This window comes from Phasianus colchicus, chromosome 40 (assembly GCF_987193195.1).
Source record: "Phasianus colchicus chromosome 40, bPhaCol1.hap1.1, whole genome shotgun sequence".
Taxonomy (NCBI): Eukaryota; Metazoa; Chordata; class Aves; order Galliformes; family Phasianidae; genus Phasianus; species Phasianus colchicus.
In genome coordinates, this window is record NC_143475.1 from 219404 (window position 1) to 241696 (window position 22293).

General features: G+C 56.1%; 3 protein-coding genes across 4 annotated transcripts; all 3 read left to right on the forward strand.

The window, feature by feature from the left end:
* Positions 1-687: 687 nt before the first annotated feature.
* On the forward strand, positions 688-4160 carry LOC116237102 (uncharacterized). Its single transcript, XM_090130444.1, has 5 exons — positions 688-1990; positions 2090-2767; positions 2866-2937; positions 3037-3108; positions 3208-4160. The coding sequence occupies exons 2-5, from the start codon at positions 2179-2181 to the stop codon at positions 4050-4052; spliced, it is 1578 nt and encodes a 525-aa protein (XP_089986570.1). The 5' UTR covers positions 688-1990; positions 2090-2178; the 3' UTR covers positions 4053-4160.
* A 1820-nt stretch (positions 4161-5980) lies between these two features.
* On the forward strand, positions 5981-11173 carry LOC116237113 (uncharacterized). 2 transcript variants are annotated; one of them, XM_090130446.1, is made up of 6 exons: positions 5981-7242; positions 7533-7656; positions 7913-7975; positions 8226-8312; positions 8553-8612; positions 8716-11173. In XM_090130446.1, the coding sequence occupies exons 1-6, from the start codon at positions 7201-7203 to the stop codon at positions 9846-9848; spliced, it is 1509 nt and encodes a 502-aa protein (XP_089986572.1). In that variant the 5' UTR covers positions 5981-7200; the 3' UTR covers positions 9849-11173. The 2 variants fall into 2 exon arrangements, with proteins under 2 accessions (XP_089986572.1, XP_089986573.1); XM_090130447.1 differs by having other exon boundaries at positions 8556-8612.
* Positions 11174-11428: 255 nt separating this feature from the next.
* On the forward strand, positions 11429-19882 carry LOC149913204 (uncharacterized). Its single transcript, XM_090130480.1, has 4 exons — positions 11429-11616; positions 12614-12745; positions 12884-13061; positions 13324-19882. The coding sequence occupies exons 2-4, from the start codon at positions 12651-12653 to the stop codon at positions 13393-13395; spliced, it is 345 nt and encodes a 114-aa protein (XP_089986606.1). The 5' UTR covers positions 11429-11616; positions 12614-12650; the 3' UTR covers positions 13396-19882.
* The last annotated feature ends 2411 nt before the right edge of the window (positions 19883-22293 follow it).

Consider the following 22293-nt stretch of genomic DNA (forward strand, 5'->3'; position numbering starts at 1 on the left):
TGTGTGAGCGTGCTGAACGAAACTGACAGGGCCGTGTGCTGCTCTGGGTGCGTGGTCTGCTCGCCTCTGCTCCTGAGACAGCCTGTCTGTCAGCTCCAAACGTACCCTGGGACGGAAAGACAGACAGACAGCTAAAGGCGGTGCAGAGCAGTGGGATCGCACACGTGCACGCGCACAAGGATATTTCCTCGACGGCATCTGTGTGTGAGCGTGCAAAAGGGCTGCGTTGCACACGTGTCTGCACGCGCGTGTGTGCCTGCATAACCACGGCTGGGAGCATCGGGGTCTTTGCACGTGGCTGCGTGGTTTTGCACACAGCTGCACGCTCGTGGGTGGTGCGTGCGCATGGGTGTGTGTGAATGCAGAGGGGTGTGTCCGAGTACCTCTTTGCACTCGTGTGCACGGTTCTGCACACACGCGCATTCCGACGCTCCCAGGGGCCGTGGAAGCGGAGCGGGCGCACGGCGACAGGCATCGCCGCGGGCAGCCGGGCCGGGGCCAGCCGAGACGCCCGCGGTGATGACGCAAAAACCTCGCGACCGCCCATGCAAAGGACCCCGCGCGAAGCGCCCACCCCGTTCCGCGACCCGACCAATGGCAGTGCGGCGGGGGCGGGCCGAGCACGGGCTCTCCGCCAATGGCTCTGCGCGTGCATCGATTAAACATCGAACTTACGTTTCCCGGCGGTTCTGCCCGCGGTCGTTTCTGCAGCTCCGATAACCCGCCCCGTCCCCGCGCCGGGTGAGGACGGGGCGGCGCGAACGGCTGTGTCATAGGATGCGAGCGCCGGCCCCGTCGCTGCCCCCGCATCCCCTGCCCTCCTCAGCACCGCGTGGGAAATGGCTGGGCTGGGATTCTGGGAGAGCCGGGGCGGCTCAGCCCGCAGAAGAGGAGGCTCGGGGGGATCCCGGGCACGGCCGTCGGTCCCCGCAGGGAGGCGCGGAGAGGACGGAGCTAGGCTGCGCCCGGCGGTGCCCAGCGGCAGGACCGGAGGCTCGCACTGCAGCACAGCGAGTTTCCCCGCGGCGCGGCCGCCGCCGCGCCGCTTCCCCCTGCTTGCACCAGGCAGGCTGCACAGCCCGTGCAGACGGCGCACAGTCAGAGGTGCCCGTGCCATAGAGCGCGTCCAGCAGCTGGGGGATGTTGGGGTGGTTGCAGCGGGCCGAGAGCTGCGGCTCCTCCAGCTCCTCCTCGCTGCTACCGTCAGTGCCCCCGTCGCCCTGCTTTGTGCCCGGGGAAGGAGATGGTCACGTACTGAGCATTGCGTGTGTTGGCATGGGGGCACTGGGCAGGACTGGTGGCCCTGGGAGGCTGCCAAGGGCCGCAGGAAGCGCTGGGCACGTGTGGAGCTCTAGGTCAGTTCTGGGCTCTGCAGCTCCAGGCAGCCTCTCCTGTGCAAGCGCTGCAGGGAAGCTGCTCAGGGGGAGGTTGTACTGCGCTCATCTCCAGAGGTCCCTTCGAGCCCCTGTGCTTCTGTGACAGGCGGATGTGTGAAGGGAGACGGCCAGCAGGTGGAAGTTTGGTGGCTTTGCAGAGTGAGAGCACCACAGCCCTGCGATGCCACCGCGTGTTTGAGCGTCATCAGCCACGTCCCTCCCTTTGTCTCCATTCACTGCAATGGGAGCTGAGTCGAGTGCACCTGCAGGGCTGGGGCACCCACGGCCTGTCTGGGCAGCAGTGCCAGGGCCTCGGCTGCCTCTGCGATGCACTTCCCTGACATCTAATCCAAATCTCCCCCCTTTACATTAAAACCATTCCCCTTTGTCCCATCACCATCTCGACACGTAAAAAGTTCATTTCCATCATGTTTATCATCTCCACTGAAACAATGGAAGGCCACAATGAGCAGCCACAGCAAGCGTTGGTGACGGGGCAGGCAGAGAGCAATGCCTGTGACAGTGTCACAGAGAATCCTTGTGAGCTCAGGGGAGAGGGGCTGACCTCAGCGGTCACGGAACCCCCCGCTGCCACTCTCGAGCTCCCGCAGCAGGTAAGGCAGCGGGCTGCTCTGTTCCTGGCACTGCAGCCCTCTGGGTGATCCCAGTGCCCCAGATCTCACCCCGGCGCCCATTTGGGCATTTCCCCACAGAGAGAATCCCTTCAGGGACTTTGACAGTGCTTCCAACACCCAACGCCGCTTTCTTTGGATCCTTTGTGCCACCACCGGCCACTGCTGCAATGCAGCCCAGCATTGGCAGAGCAATGCTGGTGTCACCGCAACCCCTCCCTGTCCCCAGTGTCACCCACGTGGCACCTCAGGCCTCTGTCTGGCCTGGGCTACCAGGCGTCCAGGGACAGGGAGCGCAGCTCCCACCTGGGGGGCTGCCTCCAGCTGTGGTTCAGCTGCCACCCGGGGGGCAGCACTTACCACTGCTGCAGCTGCTACCTTGGGAGCTGCACCCAGGCATGGCTCCCCCCATGGCCCCTGCCCACTGCTGGGGACATTCCCTGCTGGCAGGGACACCGCAGCCCCAGCAGCCGATGGGGCTGTGGCCTGGGGCTGTGTTCCATGGGGAGCCCCCGCAGTCCGCAGGCAGCTGCCTACTGCAGGCCTCCAGCAGCCCCGTCCTTCTGCCAGCACCTTCAGTGCAGCAGCAGGTGCTCCCCGTGCCCTGCACGCTGCCCACCAGCTGGGAGCAGGCGGTGGGGCCCTTTGGAGATGCTGTGGTGCTCACGGAGGACCAGGGGCACCCAGTGCCCACCGACGTGTGCCCCCATCCCACCACGGCTCCGCTCACCTGCAGCACCGCAGCGCTGGAATCAGGTGGTGAGTTTGGGGGCTGCAGAGTGGGCGGCAGGCTGTCCGCACCGGCTGGCTGTGGGAAAGCTGGCATTGCCCCACTGGGGGTTTTCTTGCTTTTCTAGCAGCGACAACAAGCGCAGACATCTCGCAGGACATCACGGACATTGATGAGCTCCTGACATGGATGAACAACGGTGAGTTTGGGGGCAGCAGAGCTGGCAGGGAGGTGTTCGCATTGAGTGGGCGTGGGAAAGCTGGCATTGCCCGTGTGGGGATTTTCTTCCCTTTTCCAGGAGTGGAATCCACCACAGAGATCCCAGATGACATCCCAGACATGGATGACCTCCTGTCGTGGGTCAACAATGGTGAGTCTGGGGACTGCACAGCTGGCCAGGGGGTGTCTGCATTGGGTGGCTGTGGGAATGATGTGATCATCATTCTGGGGGATGTTCTTGCTTTTTCAGAAGTGACGAGTCCTCTGGAGGTCCCCCAGCAGAACCAGGACCTGGTTGATGTCCTAGCAGAGGGAACAAAACACACTGAGACAGTGGAAAATGGTCACGATGAGCTGCTGCCAGAACTGAACGCCCAGGAAAGGGCAGAGCTGCTGCAGTGGATTGATGCCACGCAGCCACCGAGCCCAGCTGTCCCCAGCAGCCTCAACAGCTCTCCTTTCATCGCAGCGCTCCCTGACTTTCCCTGGGCCAGCACGGAGCTCAGCAGAGAGGCAGAGGCTGATGCCAGGCCCATCAGCGACCTGTTCTGGAGGCAGCCAGCATGCTGTGGGCAGCTCTCTGAGTTGCTGCCTTTTGGGCATCTGATGGAAGAGGCACGGCAGAGGCAGCCCCGGGTGGTTCTCACCCGCCTGGCGCTGCCACCCGGCTGTATCTCCTGCCACGTGCCAGACGACCCCCACGGGGATGGCACCGGGCCAGCCGAGTGCCCAGCGCCCGCCTGCACCACCGGGAAAGACAGGAGCAGAGGGCACGAGCAGCGCGCTGGCAGCGTCCCAACCAGAAAGAGGAAGCTGCCCCTGGGCCAGGACGCTCCAGGACAGAAACGCCGGCTCCAGGTGAAGCTGGGTGGGCTCAGCACGAGCGGGACCATCCACAGAAACCGGCCCACGTGGTGCAGCAGGAGGCACAGCCATAGCCAACAAACAAGGCTACCTGTAGCCCTGGGCTCCTCGCCGGCCCCAGTGGCACACAGAGAGCAGCAGCAGTGCTCCAGGGGCACCAGCACCGGCCCCAGCCCTACCCCTCCAAACCTGGGCTTTCCACAAATGCCATCTTGGACTAGGACGATGTAGGACTGTGTTAAATTACGTTGTGTTAAATCCTGTTAGATTCTGTTCAGTTATGATCAATTATGTTATTTTACATTATGTTATGTTATTAAATGTTTTGCATTCACTTTCCTACGCCTCCACCTGCAGTTGTTCATGCAGCACCAAAGCCCCCCCAGGGCCCCTGCAGGCACCTGTGGGCAGGATGGGGCAGCACAAAGGGCCGTGTACCAGGGCTGCCCCTGATGGCCCCATCCCGCCCCTCCAAAATCCCCTCTCCCCCTCAGTCAGCACTGCCTGGGAATGTAGGGATGGGGAATGGTTGGGGTGGGATTCTGGGAGAGCTGGGGCAGCTCAGCCTGCAGAAGAGGAGGCTCGGGGGATCCCGGGCACAGCCATCAGTCCCTGCAGGGAGGTGCAGAGAGGACGGAGCCAGGCTGCACCCAGCAGTGCCCAGCAGCAGGACTGGAGGCTCGCACTGCAGCACAGCAGGTTTCCCTGTATGTCACCACTGAGCCCCCAGCTTGGATCAGCACTGTTTGATATTTTTGCCCATGATCAGGATCACACAGAATCACATACAGAATTGCCAGGGTTGGAAGGGACCTCAAGGATCATGAATCTCCAATCCCTCTGCCACATGCAGGGACACCAACCTTCCCACCTAATGCTAGACCAGGCTGCCCAGGGCCCCATCCAATCTGGCCTTGAACACCTCCAGGGACGGGGCATCCGCAACCTCTCTGGGCAGCTGTTCCAGTACCTCACCACTCTCTCTGTAAAGAATTTCCCCCTGACGTCCAACCTAAATCTCCCTTCCCTCAGCTTAAAACCATTTCCCCTTGTCCTGCTGTCACTCACCCTTTCAAAGAGTTGATTCCCCTCCTGTTGTAGGCTCCCTTTAGGTGCTGAAATGCTGCAATGAGGTCACCCCGCAGCCTTCTTTTCTCCAGGTTGAACAAGCCCAGCTCCTTCAGCCTGTCCTCATAGGGGAGGTGCTCCAGTCCCCCGATCATCTCTGTGGTTCTCCTCTGGACCCTCTCCAACAGTTCCCTGTCTTTCTTGTACTGTGGGCTCCACACTTGGACGCAGTACTCCAGATGGGGCCTCACAAGAGCAGAGTAGAGGGGAACAATCACCTCCCTGTCCCTGCTGGCCACCCCTTTTTTGATGGAGGATGCAGGAGATGAGTGCATCCTCGTGAAATCCAGCGGGCATCCTAAGGCACGAGGTGCTGCTGGCACTCCCGAGGTTTTTAAGGGGTAGCAGGGAAGACTGGCGGGCTCAGGGCAGTAGCTGGGGGCTCTCGAAGGGACTTTGAGGTGCCGTGGGTTCAGAATCGCGGTTTTTCCTCCTGTTTCACACAGAAGGTGGCAGTTTGGCTCCGCACCTCGAGGTGGCAGCAGGACCCTCAGCAATGGAAACGTCCGCTGCCCAGAGCCCCGTGTCTGGCTGTGGGAAAGATGGAGGGTGGAATAAACGTAGAACGTGCACAGGAGGTTATCAGATGAATTCAGCGTTGGCACCAAGCTTCCCCCAGCAGCTCTTTGCAGGCAGCTCAGTCATCGTGTTTTATTCTCTCCTCACCTCTCCAAAGCATTATCCTCATCTGCCAGCAGCTGTTACCCCCGACCTTGTCACTGGGCAGTGCTTCAGCAGCACCAAGTTGCCTCTGTGGCTCTCATTCACCTCACTGCATTAGCACTCAAATGCTATTCTCATTAAACTACTTTCTTTCCTTCCTGTTCCAAATAAAATATTTGTCAGGCTAGAGAAATAGAAGGCTGAATTTGGCACACGACAGTTTGCAAAATATTGCACCACAGGGAAGCAATGCTGAAGGCCGAGAGGTCTGTGCTAAGGAGCGCATCTGCAAGACAAAAGGGAAATACCACCCTGCAGCCTTCTCCTTTAAAGCACAAGGGAACACCTTAGAAAGACAGCACACTTCATAAGCTCAAAATCCAGCATGTCAAGCTGGCAAGAGAGGATTCTGAACTGCCATCCTTTACGCTTCCCTCCACAGTGGGGTCTGGCACGCAGAGCTGGGTAGGAACTTACTGGCACTGGCAGGGCCCTTTCTTGCAGCACTCCTTCTGATATTTAGGATTAAAATCATAAAGAAATCATAACAGAAGTTCTCTGTGAAAACTACACGTAATGTTGTTCCTTCCACAAGCAAACAATCCCAATACATGCTAGTAAAAATTCCTGCACCAAAAATCAGCAAAGATGGCATGCAGGACAGAAATAGGTAGTGTGCGTGTTTAAAGGCATTTTAGAGCCTGATGGCTCTTGCTACAGCACACCTGGCTCACGTTAAAAGCTGAACAGTCACAAGAATACCTGTTTCCATCAGCAGCCATCATCTAGAACAGCCAGACTTCTGAGGTCGCCTGGCCCAAACGTTCCTTTTTCTCAGCACTTTATTCCTGCAAGAGGGATTTGATCACGGCACGTGCGTCAGTCTTCAAACAGCCCATCCTAGCAGCAAGGAGCAAGGAGTGGCACTAATCCTTCTTCACTGGTGGGAATCTCAACAGAAGCTGTTGTGCTAAAGGTGTGAGGTTAAGGGAACATCCCTATCAAGATACAAGTCTTAGCATGGAAGGTTTAGTTATGGCATGCTGACCAGGAGAAAAAAATATCACTGTTACCTCGTACTTTTTTCTTTTTCTCTCTCTCATCATGAAGATCTGAGGATGACCAAAGCCTGTTGCCGTGAGCTTTGCTGAACCCATCAATGCTGTGGCTTAGAGGTATGACATCAGCACATGGCATAGGAGAACTCTGTAAGCTAAGTGACAAGGGAAGACCCCAGGGCCTGAATCCACAGCCAGGGATGCTGACGGCGGCCATGGGGCCTGGAGCCGAGAAGAGCACTTGCTGACACAAGCCATGCAGTCAGACACAAGCTGGAGCTAGGGTTGGGCAGCTCTTGCAGCCAGCTGATTTCCAGACATTGCCCTCCTCAAGAGACTGAATTGCGTGGCAGAAGAAAGGTGGGAAAATGCTTCTTCCTCACAATTTGTCACTTGTCGATACTTTCTGCAGGGTTCCTGTCCAAAAGGCGAGTTTGGGGATCGAGGCAGTCTGAGGAAGAGTGAAGCCAGCTCTTTCCAAGAGCGGGGGTGCCCTCGGAACTTCAGCTTCCTCTGACACTTCACTGGTCATGTCTCAGCGAGGAGAGGACTGCTATTCCTATTTCTGCCTTGTGAGTGGAAAGATATGGCTGGATGTCTTTTTCTTGGTATTTTTTTTTTTTTTTCTCATTTGTAAGGGAAGGGCTGTGGCAGGAGGAGCCCTTCTGGTCCTTTGTGACCTCAATAAGTGTTTGGATTCTGCGCTCACTGGGCTAATGATGTGCACATGGCTCAGGCTGTATTTTCCCTTAGTGATAATTAACATCTCAGCACTCTGATATCCTATCTCCGGCACAATCTGGAAGCTCTCTGCAAACCTTGGCTGCTGTTCCCTCCAACATTTCTTCCTTTCTCTCTTCAGAAGCAGTGCTGCACGGTTCCCTGTGTTTGGGAACAGCAGCCAGCAGGCTGCCAGAGATCCAACTGCGCCTTGCAGCGCAGAGAGGGACGCGAAGGGGATGGACCGTCCTTCCTGCCATGCAAGAGTGAGTTTCTTCAGTCCTCTGTCATGAAGGATGGAAGGATGAATTTTGAGTATTGCTTCTGGGTGGGTGCAATGCTGCAGGAGGTGTCGAGCCACCTTCCATTTGGATGCAGGAAGGAGCAGTGAGAAGTGAACTATCAGTGTGTGTTTTGGCTGTCAAAGTAGCATCTTTCTGTTTTCTGGGGGGACGTGGGCTTACTGGACAATACTTCTGCTGCTTGCTGGTGTCTGTGAAATCAACACACAGTCTGTTGTAGGGACGGAGCCTGCGCGCCCATGGAATGGTGCAGGGCAAGGAGGGAAACAGAAAGCCTCCGCTGGTAAGAAGCTCTTGTGAGCTGTGATGTGGGTACCTGCCTTTAAATAGGGCTGCGTGAAGGGCAGTGTGTGTGAGGGAGGGGAGAGGAAAGGGCATGGCAGTTCTGTGCTGACTGCAGAACTGGCACAACATTGGAGCAGCGGAAAGGCAACTTGAAGAAGCTCTCGAAGACCTGAATTTTGTGGCTGGCTGGGCTCAAACCTTCCTCCACGGAGATGCCCTTCATGTCTTTGTTGTCTCCTTTCTGTCAGAAGCTGATGCAAACTGCCTTCCAGCAAAGCGCAGCCATGTGGAAAGCCAGGGGAGGAGCACAGAGTGTGGCACAGCACCCAAGAGAGGTACAGACACACAGCAGGCATCTGGGTTTGGTGCACTGCATTTCTAGTTAGGCTTTGTGCCTGTTCTTTCCTGGGACTGATCTCATTGCGTGTTGCTTTGGACCTTAATCCCTGGGCTTTGCAGTTACCTTTCCTGTCCTGATTTGTAATGGGAACCCAACGTTCACCCGAGATCCCTTACCGTGAACATGGTATGGGAGAGCTGGCATTGAGCCTTTGGGACTTTCTTGCTTTTCCCAGCAGTGACGGATGTGCCAGAGGACATCACAGACATTCAGGGTTTGCTCTCTTGGATCAATGGTGAGTTTGGGGGGCTGCAGAGCCTGCAGGCGCGTGTTTGCACCGAGTGGGTATGGGAAGGTTATCATCACATTCTGAGGGATTTTTGTTCTTGCTTTTCCAGAGGTGGCAAGAGCTGTTGAGGTCCCCCATGAGAAGCGCAGCAGCTCTGCCCCAGAACGCCTCATCGCTGAGCTTCCTGACGAGCCCAGGGACAGCAGAGAGCTCAGCACGGAGGCACAGGCTGCCACCGGAACCCCCACTGACCCCTTCTGGGGGCTTCCACCATCCCCTGGGTTCCTGCCTGAGCTGCAGTGTGGGTTGTCACAGCTGCACCCCGTCGTGCCACCAGCGAGTGCCCGGCTCAGCCCACGGCCGACCACCCTGGCTGTCAGGACACCTCCCAAAGCAGCCCAAAGCACACAGCCCATCAAGGAGGTGCAGAAAAGGCAGCCCCAGGAGGTTCCAGCAGAAAAGAAGAACAGGGGCAGCACCAAGCGGGCCAAGCGCCCTGTGCCTGCTGGCACCTCCCAGAAAGGGGAGAGCTCCCAGCAGGAGCAGCCCAGCAGCAGCGCCCCAGCCAAGAAAAGGAAGCTGCTGCCATGCAAAGAAAGAAGAGAAAGACAAGGCCGCAAACACCTGGGCCAAGCGAAGCTGTCTGGGGCCAGCGCAGGAGCCAGCAGCAGTGGGCAAGCGGGCACTGCCAGCGAGCTGCGCGTGCACTTGTGCGAATCCATCCGGGCCGTGCACCCGCTGGGGCAGAGGGTGACTGCGGTGGGGCCGGTGCGCCAGCCACCCTCTGTGCAGCCCCAGCCTATGACCAGCGCTAGCCCTGCTGCCCCCCAGCCCCAAGCTGGCGGCACGGACCGGGCAGCGCCGGCACCTCCAGGCGGCACAGCACGAGAGGAGGGCACCGCCAAGAAGACGGCGCCGAGCTGCCCGCGCCCATCCTTGCGGAGGAGCTCACCGCTGCCGAGGGACCCACCGTCACAGCAGCACAAACCTCAGCCTGGACCACGGCGCCCCGTGGAATTTGTGCCCTGCGTGGGGCCCCGGCTGCGTGGCGGCGCGGCACCCACAGCGCTGGAGGAGTCGCTGCCCATCACAGCCGAGCAGCGGCCCGAGCGGGAGCACTTGAAGAAGCTGGCCCAGGAGGAGCGGCAGCGGGCGGCCCGGCAGATGAAGATCGGCCCCGTGCAGTTCCTGCTGCAGCGGGAGATAGACATGGCCATAGCCGACCGGTACGGCTACCCGTAACCCTGCGCTCCTCACCGGCCCCGCAGCACCAGGTGGCAGCCGCAGCGTTCCAGGGGCACCACCAGCGGCCCCATCCCTCCCCTCCTGAACCCAGCCGTCCTCCACAGTCAGCAGTGCGGTGGGATGGGACGTTGTCTGGGCGCTCAGCTGTGGTGGGATGGGAATTGTAGGATTTCTGTCGTTTCTGTTTCTCGTTGTATTCTCAGATAGGTTATTAAAAGCTCTGTGTTTGTGTTTTGCTACGTCCCTCTGCCTGCAGTCATTTCTGCTGTGTCACAGCCCCCCCAGCTCCCCACGCCCACCTCCGGGGCACCACAGATGGCCACGGTGTCCCTCAGCTGCCACCAGCAGCCCCAGCCCTCCTCTCTCCCTGCAGTCCTTTGTGCAGCGGGATGCAGAGGGCGTTTCACACAGCTCACCTGCGCTGCCCAGTGCTGTGAATTGCCGTGGGGATGGGCAGCAGGCAGGGCACAGGTGGATGGAGGGGAATCGCATCAGGTCACCGTGGCCAGCAGAGACTCCGGCAGTGGCAGCAGGGGCAGTTCCCATGGAGGGGGGAAGCAGGGGCAGCTGGGCCTGCCGTGCAGACGGACAGACAGGCATCAAGATGCCTCCCACGTCACGGCTCTTCTGCCCCCACGCTGTTTGGCTCCTGGCAGTTTTGTCTGCAGATGGGGACCCGGCCAAGTCTGTACACCCAGACCAGGATTTTCCAGCTGGCGGCCGCTCACGAGTGCTGTCCCCCAGGGCTGGGGACTGGGGCCACTCCTACTGAACACCTTTATCAATGACTTTGAGCAGGGCATTGAGTGCACCCTCAGTGCATTCACAGACAGCACCGAGTTCAGAGGGAGCACTGCTCTGCCAACCTGAGCAGTTCTGTGCTTCTACGCTTCTACGCTGCCATATCCATTCCAAGTCCATCCCGTATCCAGAGCCCAGCCCATATATATCCCATTTCCCGATATCCCATCCTGTATCCACCCCATATCCATATTCCCACACCCCACATCCCAATCCCACATTCAACATACCAACCCCACACCCCAATCCCACATCCTATATCCCATATCCCAACCCCACATCCTATATCCCACATCCTATATCCCACATCCCAATCCCACATCCAACATCCCAACCCCACATCCCAACCCCATTTCCTATATCCCACATTCCAACCCCACATCCTATATCTAACATCCCAACCCCACATCCTATATCCCACATCCCAATCCCAATTCCAAATCTCATTCCCCATCCCTCATTCCATCCCCTTCTCACACCTGTCAATCCCAATCCCGAATCCCAATCCCAATCCCAATCCCATCCCCTACAGCAATAGGGAACACTCCGAGCCCCGCCCCCACCGCAGCTCCGTCCCGCCCCCGGCCTCTCATTGGTCAGGGGCAGTTCCGGCTTGTCGCAGCATCTCATTGGTCAACGGCAGCTCCGTCCCGCCCCGGGCTCTCATTGGTCAGGGGCATTCCGGCTCATTCGTGCCTCTCATTGGTCAACGGCAGCGCCGCCGGCTCCGATTGGCTAAGGCGCAGCGCGCGGGAACGGCCGTCGGCAGCCGGCTCTCCCCTCAGACGGTGCAGGTCCCACAGCTGCTGCGCGCCGGAGCTGTCCGGGCAGCACCGAGACGGAACTGCGGCACGACGGGAGCGGTGCTGAGGACAGCGGCGCCGGAGGTGCGCGGGAGAACGGCTCCGGGCCGGGGCCGGGGAGAGGAGCCGGCAGCGCTGCTCGCGGTGCCCCCGGGGCTGAGGTGGGCTGTGGGTGCAGGGGACGGTGGGGGAGATCCGGAGGGATGTGGGAGTTTAGGGGCTGTGGGGATATTGGGGGGTGTTGGGGGATGTGGGGTACTGTGGGGCTACAGGGGGGGGCATGGAGTAATGTGGGGATATTGGGGGCTGCGGGGGGTCTGTAGGGGTGGATATGGGAGGATATCAGGGGCTGTGAGGAAACAGGAAGTTCTGAGCGGAATATTGGGGATGATGGGGGCTGTCGAGGGCTCTGGGGGATATGGGAGTATAGAAAGCTGTGGGGGACTATAGAAGGGGTATAAGAGGATATGGAACAAGAGGGGGCTGTAGGGGTGATATAGGGGACTGTGGGGAGGCGTGGGGAGTATAGGGCCGATGTGGGGCTGTGGGTGGCTATAAGGGCTGGGGGGGCTGTAGGGAGGTTTTAGGGCTATAGGGGGCTGTTGGGATCTCAGGGGGCTATAGGGGCGAAATGGGGCTGTAAGGGGCTATACAATTCTATTGGGGAGGTACAGGGAGTTGTGGAGGGATATAGGGAGATATGGGGGAATAGGGGAGGTGTTAGAGGGGGATATAGAGTTATAAGGGGTTGTGGTGGGCTGTGGGAGAGTTTGGGGTGATAGGAGGCTGGGGGCAATAGAGAGGGATGTTGTGCTATAAGGGGTTGTGAGAGGGGCTGTGGGGGGGATATAGGGTGGCAGTGGGAGGCTATTGGTGGATATAGGGAGAATGGGGCTATAGGAGGTATATGGGGGATATGGATCTCTACGGGGTTGTGTGGGTCCGTAGGGTGATACGGGGCTATAGGGTGGGCTATAAGGGGATGTGGGGCTAAAAGGCTCTCCCTTCCTTTGCCCCCTTCCTTTCCTCCCTCCCTTTTCCCTTTCCATAGTAGGTGGGTGAAGTGCTGGTCATGAAACTTAAATCAGAATTGAAGTTGTATTGGAATGGAATATGATTGTTTTGTGGTCTTAAATCTGAAACGTGTTTTCTCCTTAGATGCAGGTATTGTTTAATAAGGACTGAAGGTTTCAGTATGAAGTCTCCTTATCAGGAAGAAAGAGGAATGTTTTTGGAGGACTTAATCACGAATGGAGCTGCTGCTGAACCTCACTTGCAACCAGCAAGCAGGTGAGGACGTTGTGCATCTCAGCCTTTCCTCGCTGCAAGGTACCAGCGATTCAGTCTGTGCTGTGCGGTGATTTTCCACCAGCACTTCTGCTCGTCTGTGAGCACCAGGCATCCGCTGATGTTGTCTGATGGCTTTAGGCTGGGCAGACACGGGAAGCACTGCCTGCAGCAGCAGCAGCTGAGCTCCGTGTGCCAGAGGAAGGAACGCGGCATCTGGAGGAGCAGGAAGAGGAGACCCCGCGTGACTCTGTGTGTTCTGCAGGGCCGTTCCTCACAGACTGCCGCTGACAGACGCTGGGGCACTGCAGAGGAGGAGGTAAAGCAGTGTTGGTGTGTAATGCCGTTTGATCTGTGTGCATGCAGAATGTCCCCGTGTTTGTATTTCTCAGTGTTTGTGGCCCTGCTTTTGTTCAGAGGTGTCAGACCTCTATGCGTCTGCTCGGTTGCTCCCCCTCCAGCCAGTTTGAAGAAGTCTCTTATTGGAAGTGTTTAAGATGGTGAATTTTGCTAGACTAATGTCTAGCTTTCTAATTTTGCTTGTCTAATGCAACCTGTTATGTGCAAGGTTTGTTCTGCAGGTCCTGATGATGGCACAGGCAGTAAACAGCCCGGAGCTCATCGCTGGGGAGAGGCTGCGCATTGCGTTGTGAAGGGAGAGATGGAGGAGGGGTTTGAACAGCGTCGTGCAGGAATGGAAAGCTAGTAAGAGAAGAGGGCTGTTCTGAGAGCAAGGGCTGTCCGGCTCATCTCTGTGTTCTCCCAGGAAATGCAAGGCAGAGCTCTCTGCTCTCTGTTTTTCTTGCAAGGCTGCGGCCCTTCAAAGTGCGCTGTGGATGGGTAGCGCGATGACAGCCCAAGGATGGCAGCAGGAGATGCAGCGCAGCCCTCTCCAGCAACAAGGTGCATTGGTTTGTCTTGCTTATTCTTGAAGTAGAAGGTGTGTTTAGCTTCCAGTCGGTGGCTCGATAGCATGTTTTGAAGGCTTTGGAGCCCTTCCTCCGTGTTACTCACATCCTAAGGCAGTGAAGTACTTCCCTTGCTCTGTAGGAATGGTTCCTGTGCAAGGGCATGGTCGTCTGCCTGTACAAGATACTGAAGGTGATGGTTTTGTGACTGATATTATGGAGTTGGCATTTTGATGACAGTTGCACCTGCTAACGTGCAGCTCTTTCTGACACAGGCAGGAGGCGGGCAGCGGTACTGCAGCTCCTCTGGCAGCTTTGCAGCGGAGTTGGGAAGCAGAAGATGTGCATTTGAAAGAAGAACTCAGTTCCTGGGACATTCCCCTGTTCTTCCCCTAGCTGTCCCCTTGCCTCAGCCCAAATTCCCTTTGCATTCCTGTAGGTTTCCCTTTCATGCCCCTGGCTGCCACTTGTTTTCCCCAAGTTTGCCCTTTCCTTTCCCATGAAGCTCACCCATAATTCCCTCAGAGCCCCAATAACCCACTCAGTATTTCCCCAGCAAGATCCCTGTAGGCACTCCGCAGCCCCCCACAGACCCCCATAGCCCCTTCAGGACCTCCTCAGTCCTGGCACACCTCCCCCATAGCTGCCTGGAAACATCCCATACCTCCACAGACCCAGCAGCACTCCTTGTCCCTTACTGGACTCCCACTGAGCCCTCTTATTTCCTCCCTCTGTCCTCCCTTGCCACTTCCAGGATCCCCCTGGGATCTCACAGACCCCCACAGTCCCTGACAGGACCCAGGTCACCATTCCAGGAATCCCGTAGACCACCTGGGGCCCCTCCTCACCCCCATGTCTCCCCAGATCCCATACAATCGCACAATGATGGGTCAGGGCTGCCTGCTGCAGGAGAGGAATTTGGAGCTGGAGAAGGGGTAGGGTACAGATGTGGGTAAAAGTGATGTGTGGGGCATTGGAGATATGGGGGCACAGGAACATGGGAGGACATGGGGATATAGGAGTGCTGCACAGCAGAAGGCAACGTGTGAGGTAAAGGTGGGACTTGTGGGCACGGGGACATGGGGTGGCATGGGGACGTAGCGGGTCTGGGGGCATGTGGGGAAGGGTTTGGGGTCAGAATGAGGGATGTGGGGCAGTGTTGGAGTGCACGTATTGATTTCTTCCTGAGAGGGGGTTGGGGTCCCCTGTGGCCCAAAGGTGGAGCCCTGATCCATAACCCCACATGACCCCATAACCCCATAGAACTCGGCATGACCCCAAGGCTCCACATGACCCATAGCCCTGTGAGCACCATCAGCCCATATGAGGCTGTGGACAGTGATGGGTCTGTTCTTGGGTTCTTCAGGGGGTACTGTAGGGTGGCTGTTGGGCTGTTGTCTCTATCTGCTCCTGTGCCTCATCTTGCCCACATCTTGGGGAGCATGATGGGGGTCAAAAGTGCAATGGGGGGCTATGGGGTAGGTCCCACGATGGGAGCAGATTCACCACCAGCTGCGTGTGAGGGAACAACAGCCCCACTGAGCTGTGGGTATGTCCCATAGCTGCCCCATAGCAGCCCCAGAGCCATCCTAGAGCAGCCCCAGAACAGCCCCATCGCTGCCCACAGCCTGTGGCCAGCAGCAGTTCCACCACAACGGTGTGTTGGGTAAAGGCAGCTCCTAGGTGTGGCTCTGCCCCATAGCTGCCCCAGAGTGCCCCTATAGCCCTCCCATAGGTGTCCTTTAACTGCCCCACAACCCTGTACGACTTACCCACATCCCAGCAGATCCCCCCAGGTGCCTTTGGGATGTGCAAGAAACACTCTCATCTGATGTTCCATTAGGCACAGTTCTCGGTGCAGCAGCAAAGCTCATTTCTTATTGCTCAGATGATTTCCAGCAGCACACAGGTGACACACAGGGCCATGCTGACCACGGCAGGGTGCAGCTTCTTGTTGCAGAGTCCTGTAGTGGTGGGTGACCGTGCAAAAGGGGAATCCCACTGCTGATGTTCTCCATCCTTCTCCTTCTGCACCACCATGCATTCCTTCCTCCTCGTGCTGCGCTGCCATCAGAGTTCTTCCTGCTCCAACAGCCCCAATCTGGGATACCTTTTTTGTAAGGAGTTCTGCTGTTTGTTCTGCAGCTGACTTGGATTTCTTCTCCCGCTGTCTTGTGAAGGAGTTGATTTGCTTCAGTCCATCCCAGCTCCATTCCTGGTTCAAGTCTCCCTCACTGCCATGCAGCACTGCAGCAGCCAAGCTCCAGTCCCTTCCCCAGCCTCAGTGGGATCAGTTTGTTCTGTTCTCGTCCACTTAGAGGAACAGAAGCTACCAACCCACCAACCCTTGTGACAGGTATTTCCCTGCAGAAGCATTCCTGTCCTTCTTGTGGCCCCTTTGTCCAGTTCCCAGCTCTCCATACTGTGGAGTATGGCTGCAGCCCACCTCATGGCTTCTTTGGGGCAGCTCTGGGGCAGCCACACCCCGAGGAAGGAGGAGATGCCTTTTCCTCATACACAGCTGGTTCTATGGCCACATGGGGGGAGGACATGGGGTCGTGGGTCACATAGGGGTTTGTGCAGGGTCAAAGAGCTGTAGGTTTATGTGGGGTTATGGGGTGGCTCAGTGTTATGGGGTCAGATGGGGTTATGGATCACAGTGATGGGGTCATATGGGATGGTAGGGTCGTGGGGTGACATGGAGTTATGGGCCACATGGGTTATATAGTCAAGGTGAGGTGGGGGCAAGGATCCCAGAGTTCTGGGGCCACATGTTTTGGGGTTGCAGTGTGATGGGGGCAGGCAGGGTCAGGGAGTCACAGGGACACGTAGGGGTATGGTTCACACAGGGCTGTGGGTCACGTGCAGCCATGGGGTCACACACATACAGGGTTATGTGGTCACCTTGGGTTATGGCTCATGTGGGGTTATGGCTCAGGGCCCAACCTCTGGGCCACAGGGACCCCCAGTCCAGTCTCACAAAGAAAGAAATGCGCTCCAACACCGCCCCACACCCCCTTTTTTACCCCAAAATGCTCCCCACATCCCCCCGTTCCCCCTGTGTCCTCATACAACTCCATACCCCGTGTCCTACCTCCAGCCAACATCCTGCCTTCTCAAGAGCAGCATTCTGCCCCCACAGGCTGTGTTTTCATATCCAGCCCATGTCCCTATATTCCCCATAGCACCCCACAGAGCCCCAGATCTCCTCAAGGACTTTCTCAGACTCAGTACGCCTCCCCCAAAGTCTGCCTGGTACCTCACAGAGCCCCACAGTCCCCAGCAGCACCCCATGTCCCCCACTGGGCTCCCTTTCAACCCCATATTTCCTCCCTCGGACCCCCCTGACCCATTCCAGGCCCCCCCTGGGATCTCACAGCCCCCCACAGTCCCTGACAGGACCCCCATCACCGTCCCAGGCCCCCCATAGCCCACCCGGGGCTCTGGTGCTGAACCCGGCGTCCTCAGGGAGCTGTGCCGCAGTGCTTCACCCTGAGCCCTTGTGCAGTGCTGCAGATCCCAGGGCAGTGGGTGCTGCTCTGCATGTCCCCGCCCGGCCCAGGAACGCCACCCCTGCGCTGTCTGTGAAAGTCTTGTCTTGGCTCCTGGCACATCTTCCATCTGCAGAGCACATGAGGAGTGTCCCTCAGACTGTGGCTCCGGGTTAACCCTGCAGTGTCCAAACGAGGAATCCCGCAGCAACCCGCATCTCAGGATGGGGCTGCAGCTGTGCCCCAGTGCCTTCATTAAAGGTGTCCTTGCACACGTGCATGTGTTTGCACACAGGGTGTGTGGATACACGTGCGTGTGCATGCACAGGGGTGCAGCAGCTCTGCCTCCGAGCCTCGTGGGCCCGCAGGAGACACATGGCTGTGGAGGTGGCTGGGAGCGCACTGCTGGCTGCAGAGCTGCTGGGTGGTGACAGTTTGAAGGGTGAGCGGGGAAGGGGGCCCCTTCCATAGCATCACAGAATCACTCAGGCTGGAAAAGACCTTCAAGATCATCAAGTCCAACCACAACCTAACCATCCTACCCTAACTCTAACAACCCTCAGCTAAATCACGTCCCTGAGCACCACATCCAAACTGTTTTTAAACACATCCAGGGATGGTGACTCAACCACCTCCCTGCGAGCCCATTCCAGTGCTTCACAACCCTTTCTGTAAAGAAGTGTTTCCTGATATCCAGCCTAAACCTCCCCTGGTGCAACTTGAGGCCATTTCCCCTTGTCCTGTCACCTGTCAGCAGTGAGAAGAGACCAGCCCCGCTCTGCTGTAAGCACCTTTCAGCTACTGGAAGAGAGCAATAAGGTCTGCCCTCAGCCTCCTTTTCCCCACATTGAACAGCCCCAGTTCCTTCAGTCTCTCCTCGTAGGCCATATTCTCCAAGCCCTTCCCCAGCCTTGTTGCCCTTCTTTGGACCTGCTCCAGCACCTCCATGTCCTTTCTGTACTGAGGTGCCCACAACTGAACACAGCACTCGAGGCGAGGCCTCACCAATGCCGAGTACAGGGGCAGGATCACTTCCCTGGTCCTGCTCACCACTGCATTCCTGATGCAAGCCAGGATGCCATTGGCCTTCTTGGCCACCCAGGCACACTGCTGGCTCACATTCAGCCAACTGTCCACTGACCACAACTCTTTAGGCCTGGCCATCCAGCCAGTGTTTCACCAGCAGAGCGTGCGCCCATGCAAACAGTGGGCAGCGAGCTTCTCCATGGGAATGTTGTGGGGGACAGTGCAAAGGCTTTCCTGAAGTCCAGGTAGACCACATCAGCAGCCTTACCTTCATCCACTAAGCGGGTCACCTTGTCACAGAATGACATCATTCTATGTGGAAGGAAAAGTGATGCAAGTCCCATGGGGCCAATGTGAGTAGAAATGGGGTGGGGAGGTTGAGGAGGACATTTGTCCACACATGACAGAGCAAAGCTCATTAGCGGACATCCTGGGTCAATATCAATTCCAAAGTGCTGGTTTAGATTTTTGTTTAAACTGAACTATTAATAAATAAATAAATAGAATTCTTAAATGCCCGTTGTTCTCTTCCCCTTTTAGCTCCCTCCAGATACCTGTCCAGTTTGCTGCACAAGTTCTGAACACCTGAAGAAGATGACAGGAAGGCACAAGGCTCAGGAGGGCTCTTCAGGTTGTAATGGGTCCCACGGGGCATTTGCTGCTGAGTCCATCAACCTCCAGTGCAGAGAGAAGATTGCACAAAATGCCCAAGAAGACAAAGTCAGAAGGAACAGTGAAGTTTCCTGGAGTCTTAATGGGCTCCACTGAGGGCCATTGACAAGCAAGCTTCCCCAGGGACTTGTTAGAGCAGATAATTGGAAGCCATGATTGCAGGCAGACCAAGGCACTGGGATGGTGGCTGTGATGCTGAGCAAAGCCTCCTTTGTCTTGTGAAGCAGAAAGGCCAAGGCCTGATCCCCAGAGCCTTGGCAGGGAGATCGTGTCCCTCATGCTGGCTCAGGGCCCTTCCTGGGGCAGTGGGATGGAGGTTTGTCTGATGTCAAATGAAAGACCAGGGGACAGCAGTTCCTAGACTCTGCATGGGGTGCAAGGATGCTGTGAGGCCCAAGGTCCATGTGGGCAGTATCTCATCCCCAGGATGTGGGATGTGAGAAGGGCCCAGTCTGAAGAAATTATTCAATCACAATGGAACTTTGAACTACAGATCTCTCAGGCCCAAGGTGGAGGCACCATTTCTTCATTGGTAGCATTTGGTTCTGGGGATGCCGTGTTTGATGCTCACCCACATGCAGAGCTCCTGTCTGACTGCAACACCACTGTGCTCATATCAGCTGTGATGATACAGTGGAGCTGAGATCACTGAGCTTGTCTCCCCTTTACAGCACAGTGACTCTGACATCACTGCAATACTGACCACTGCCACAACTCAGTAATTCTGACATCACTGCTCTCCACATTTCTGAGACAACACCGTGACTGTGGTGTCACTGAACTCCTACCCACTGTGACAGCACAGTGATCCAACATCACCGTGCTTGTACCCACTGTCATAGAATCCTAGGGCAACCCGCAATGGAAAGGACCCATAGTGATCATCAGGTCCAACATTTGGTTCCACACGCCCGTCCTAAAAGGAGAGCATATGACTGAATGTGTTGTCTTGTTACAGATTTACCTAGATCAGTGTGTGTCCATGACAGAGGGCAGAAGGCTTGGCAGTTCCAGTGGCCAATAATAAATAACATCAAATCAAATCAAATCAAATCAAAATATTATAATAATAAATAAAGTAATAAAATAATAATAAAATAATTTTAAAAAGCAGCAAAGATCTAAAGAGGAAACTTATTTTTACTAAATATGATATTGGAACGTAGATAACACAATGTTTTAAAATAAAATTGGAATTTAGGGTAATAAATCAAATATAATGAGAGAGTAAGTGTCTGAAACCAAAAGCCTTACACTGAACTGAAGGCGCACGGCTGGGGCGCGCAGCCACACACTGCCAGGCAGCAAGCAAGGGAGAGATCCCGGGACTTCCTCCCATGGCTTATCTTCCCCTCTGAACTCAGAGTCCTCGGGAAAGGCAGTTCTTCTCTTCTGAGAACCAGGTATCTAGAACAGTCAGTACACAGAACTGAAGTATTATCTCTAATACCTAATTTCCAGTGCTTTACATGATGTTATGATATGGAATACTGATACCAAGAGTCATAAAACCTTGACACCAGATGGGGCATTTGCAACTTGGCAAGGCGAACATGATCTGTTATGTTGTTGAACCATGCTTCTGGAATCAGCCTGTCTACTGGTGATTAATTCATCTGACTTCAAAGTACGTTTTGTAGAGACGACCCTGTTGTCTATCATGAGCTGTCAGCCCCAGAGCCCCAAGATCATCACCAGGGAGAGCAGTGAGGAAGAGAAAATGACATCCTCTGCTGCTGAGCTGGGCCGGGCTCCTGGGACACAGGGAGCTCCTACAAGTGGGCAGTGCTGCAGAGAGACAGCTGTGCCCAGGAGCAGCTCTTCTGCACAGCACAGCCTGCAGGTGACAGGAGGAGAGGAGAGAAAGGAGAGAGGGATTGTAGGATGTGTATGGTGTGAGGAGGTGTTGAGCTCACTGCAGGAGCACTGCTCACAGCCTTTGACAAGGTAAGTCTCATTGCAAGCTTTGACTCTGCTGCCTGCCAGGCTCAGCACTCAGCACTCAGTCTGCCTGGGGAGCTGCCCAGGGCATTGCAGGGAGACGTGTGGGGGGAAGAAGCCCCCAGCAGGGCAGGGCAGAGGTCTTCTGCTGCTACAGCTGCAGCCTGGGGCAGGGGGATAACAGCTACACTGCACCACTGGCTGTTTTTTTTCCAAGGGTGCTTTGCAGGAGGAGAGACAAGATAGGGATTTTCCAACACCTGTTCTTAGGGAAGGAGAATGAGTTGGAGGCAGAATTCTGAAAGGAGATGTGAAATATGAACACATCTCTGAGAATCCTGAATTGTACCATTCACAATCTGCCCTTATATGAACAATCTCCTGAAGTGCTTTCAGCTGAAATTGCTATTGTTTTCTGCTGACATGAATAATGCGCTTATCCTGCAAACAGGCAGCTTTCTCTAACAGAAATTTAATTGCAGAGGTAGGGATGGGCACTGTGAGTGCAGACAGCATAAAGATATGAGGGATGGAAATTGATTGTAAGAGGAAATTATCTAGGAAGCTGAGATATGATTAGGAAATGAGAGGAAAGTAAGAGCTCTTTCAGCTTCTACTTCTTAAGGTACACTAAAACTCATGCAAGTAAATTGAAGATATGGAGTTAAATGAACATTTTTCAAAAAGAAAGAAACATTTCTATAGTACAGCAGGAGGAGAGTGTCTGCAAGTTATCTTGACTTCTGTCATTATTTTCTGCACTGTGAACAGGACTCCATGCCCAGGAACTACAGATGCCCAACAGCAGCTCCATCAGCGAGTTCCTCCTGCTGGCGTTGGCAGACACGCGGCAGCTGCAGCTCCTGCACTTCTGGCTCTTGCTGGGCATCTGCCTGGCTGCCCTCCTGGGCAACGGCCTCATCAGCACAGCCGTAGCCTGCCACCACTGCCTGCACACCCCCATGTACTTTTTCCTCCTCAACCTCGCCCTCCTCGACCTGGGCTGCACTCTGCCCAAAGCCATGGCCAATGCCCTCTGGGACACCAGGCACAACTCCTATGCAGGGTGTGCTGCACAGCTCTTTTTCTTTCTCTTCTTCATCTCAGCAGAGTATTGCATTCTCACCATCATGTCCTATGACCGCTACGTTGCCCTCTGCAAGCCGCTTCATTATGGGACCTTGATGGACAGCAGAGCTTGTGCCACCATGGCAACTTCTGCCTGGGGCACTGGGGCCCTTAATTCTCTTCTGCACACTGCCAGTACATTTTCACTGCCTCTCTGCAAAGGCAATGCTGCACAGGTGTTCTTTGTATTATTCTTATTTTCTGCAGAGATTTTTCTTCTCACCATCATGTCCTATGACCGCTACGTTGCCATCTGCAAGCCCCTGCACTACGGGACCTTGATGGACAGCAGAGCTTGTGCCACCATGGCAGCAGCTGCCTGGGGCACTGGAGCTCTCTATTCCCTGCTTCACACTGCCAACACATTTTCAATACCACTTTGCCA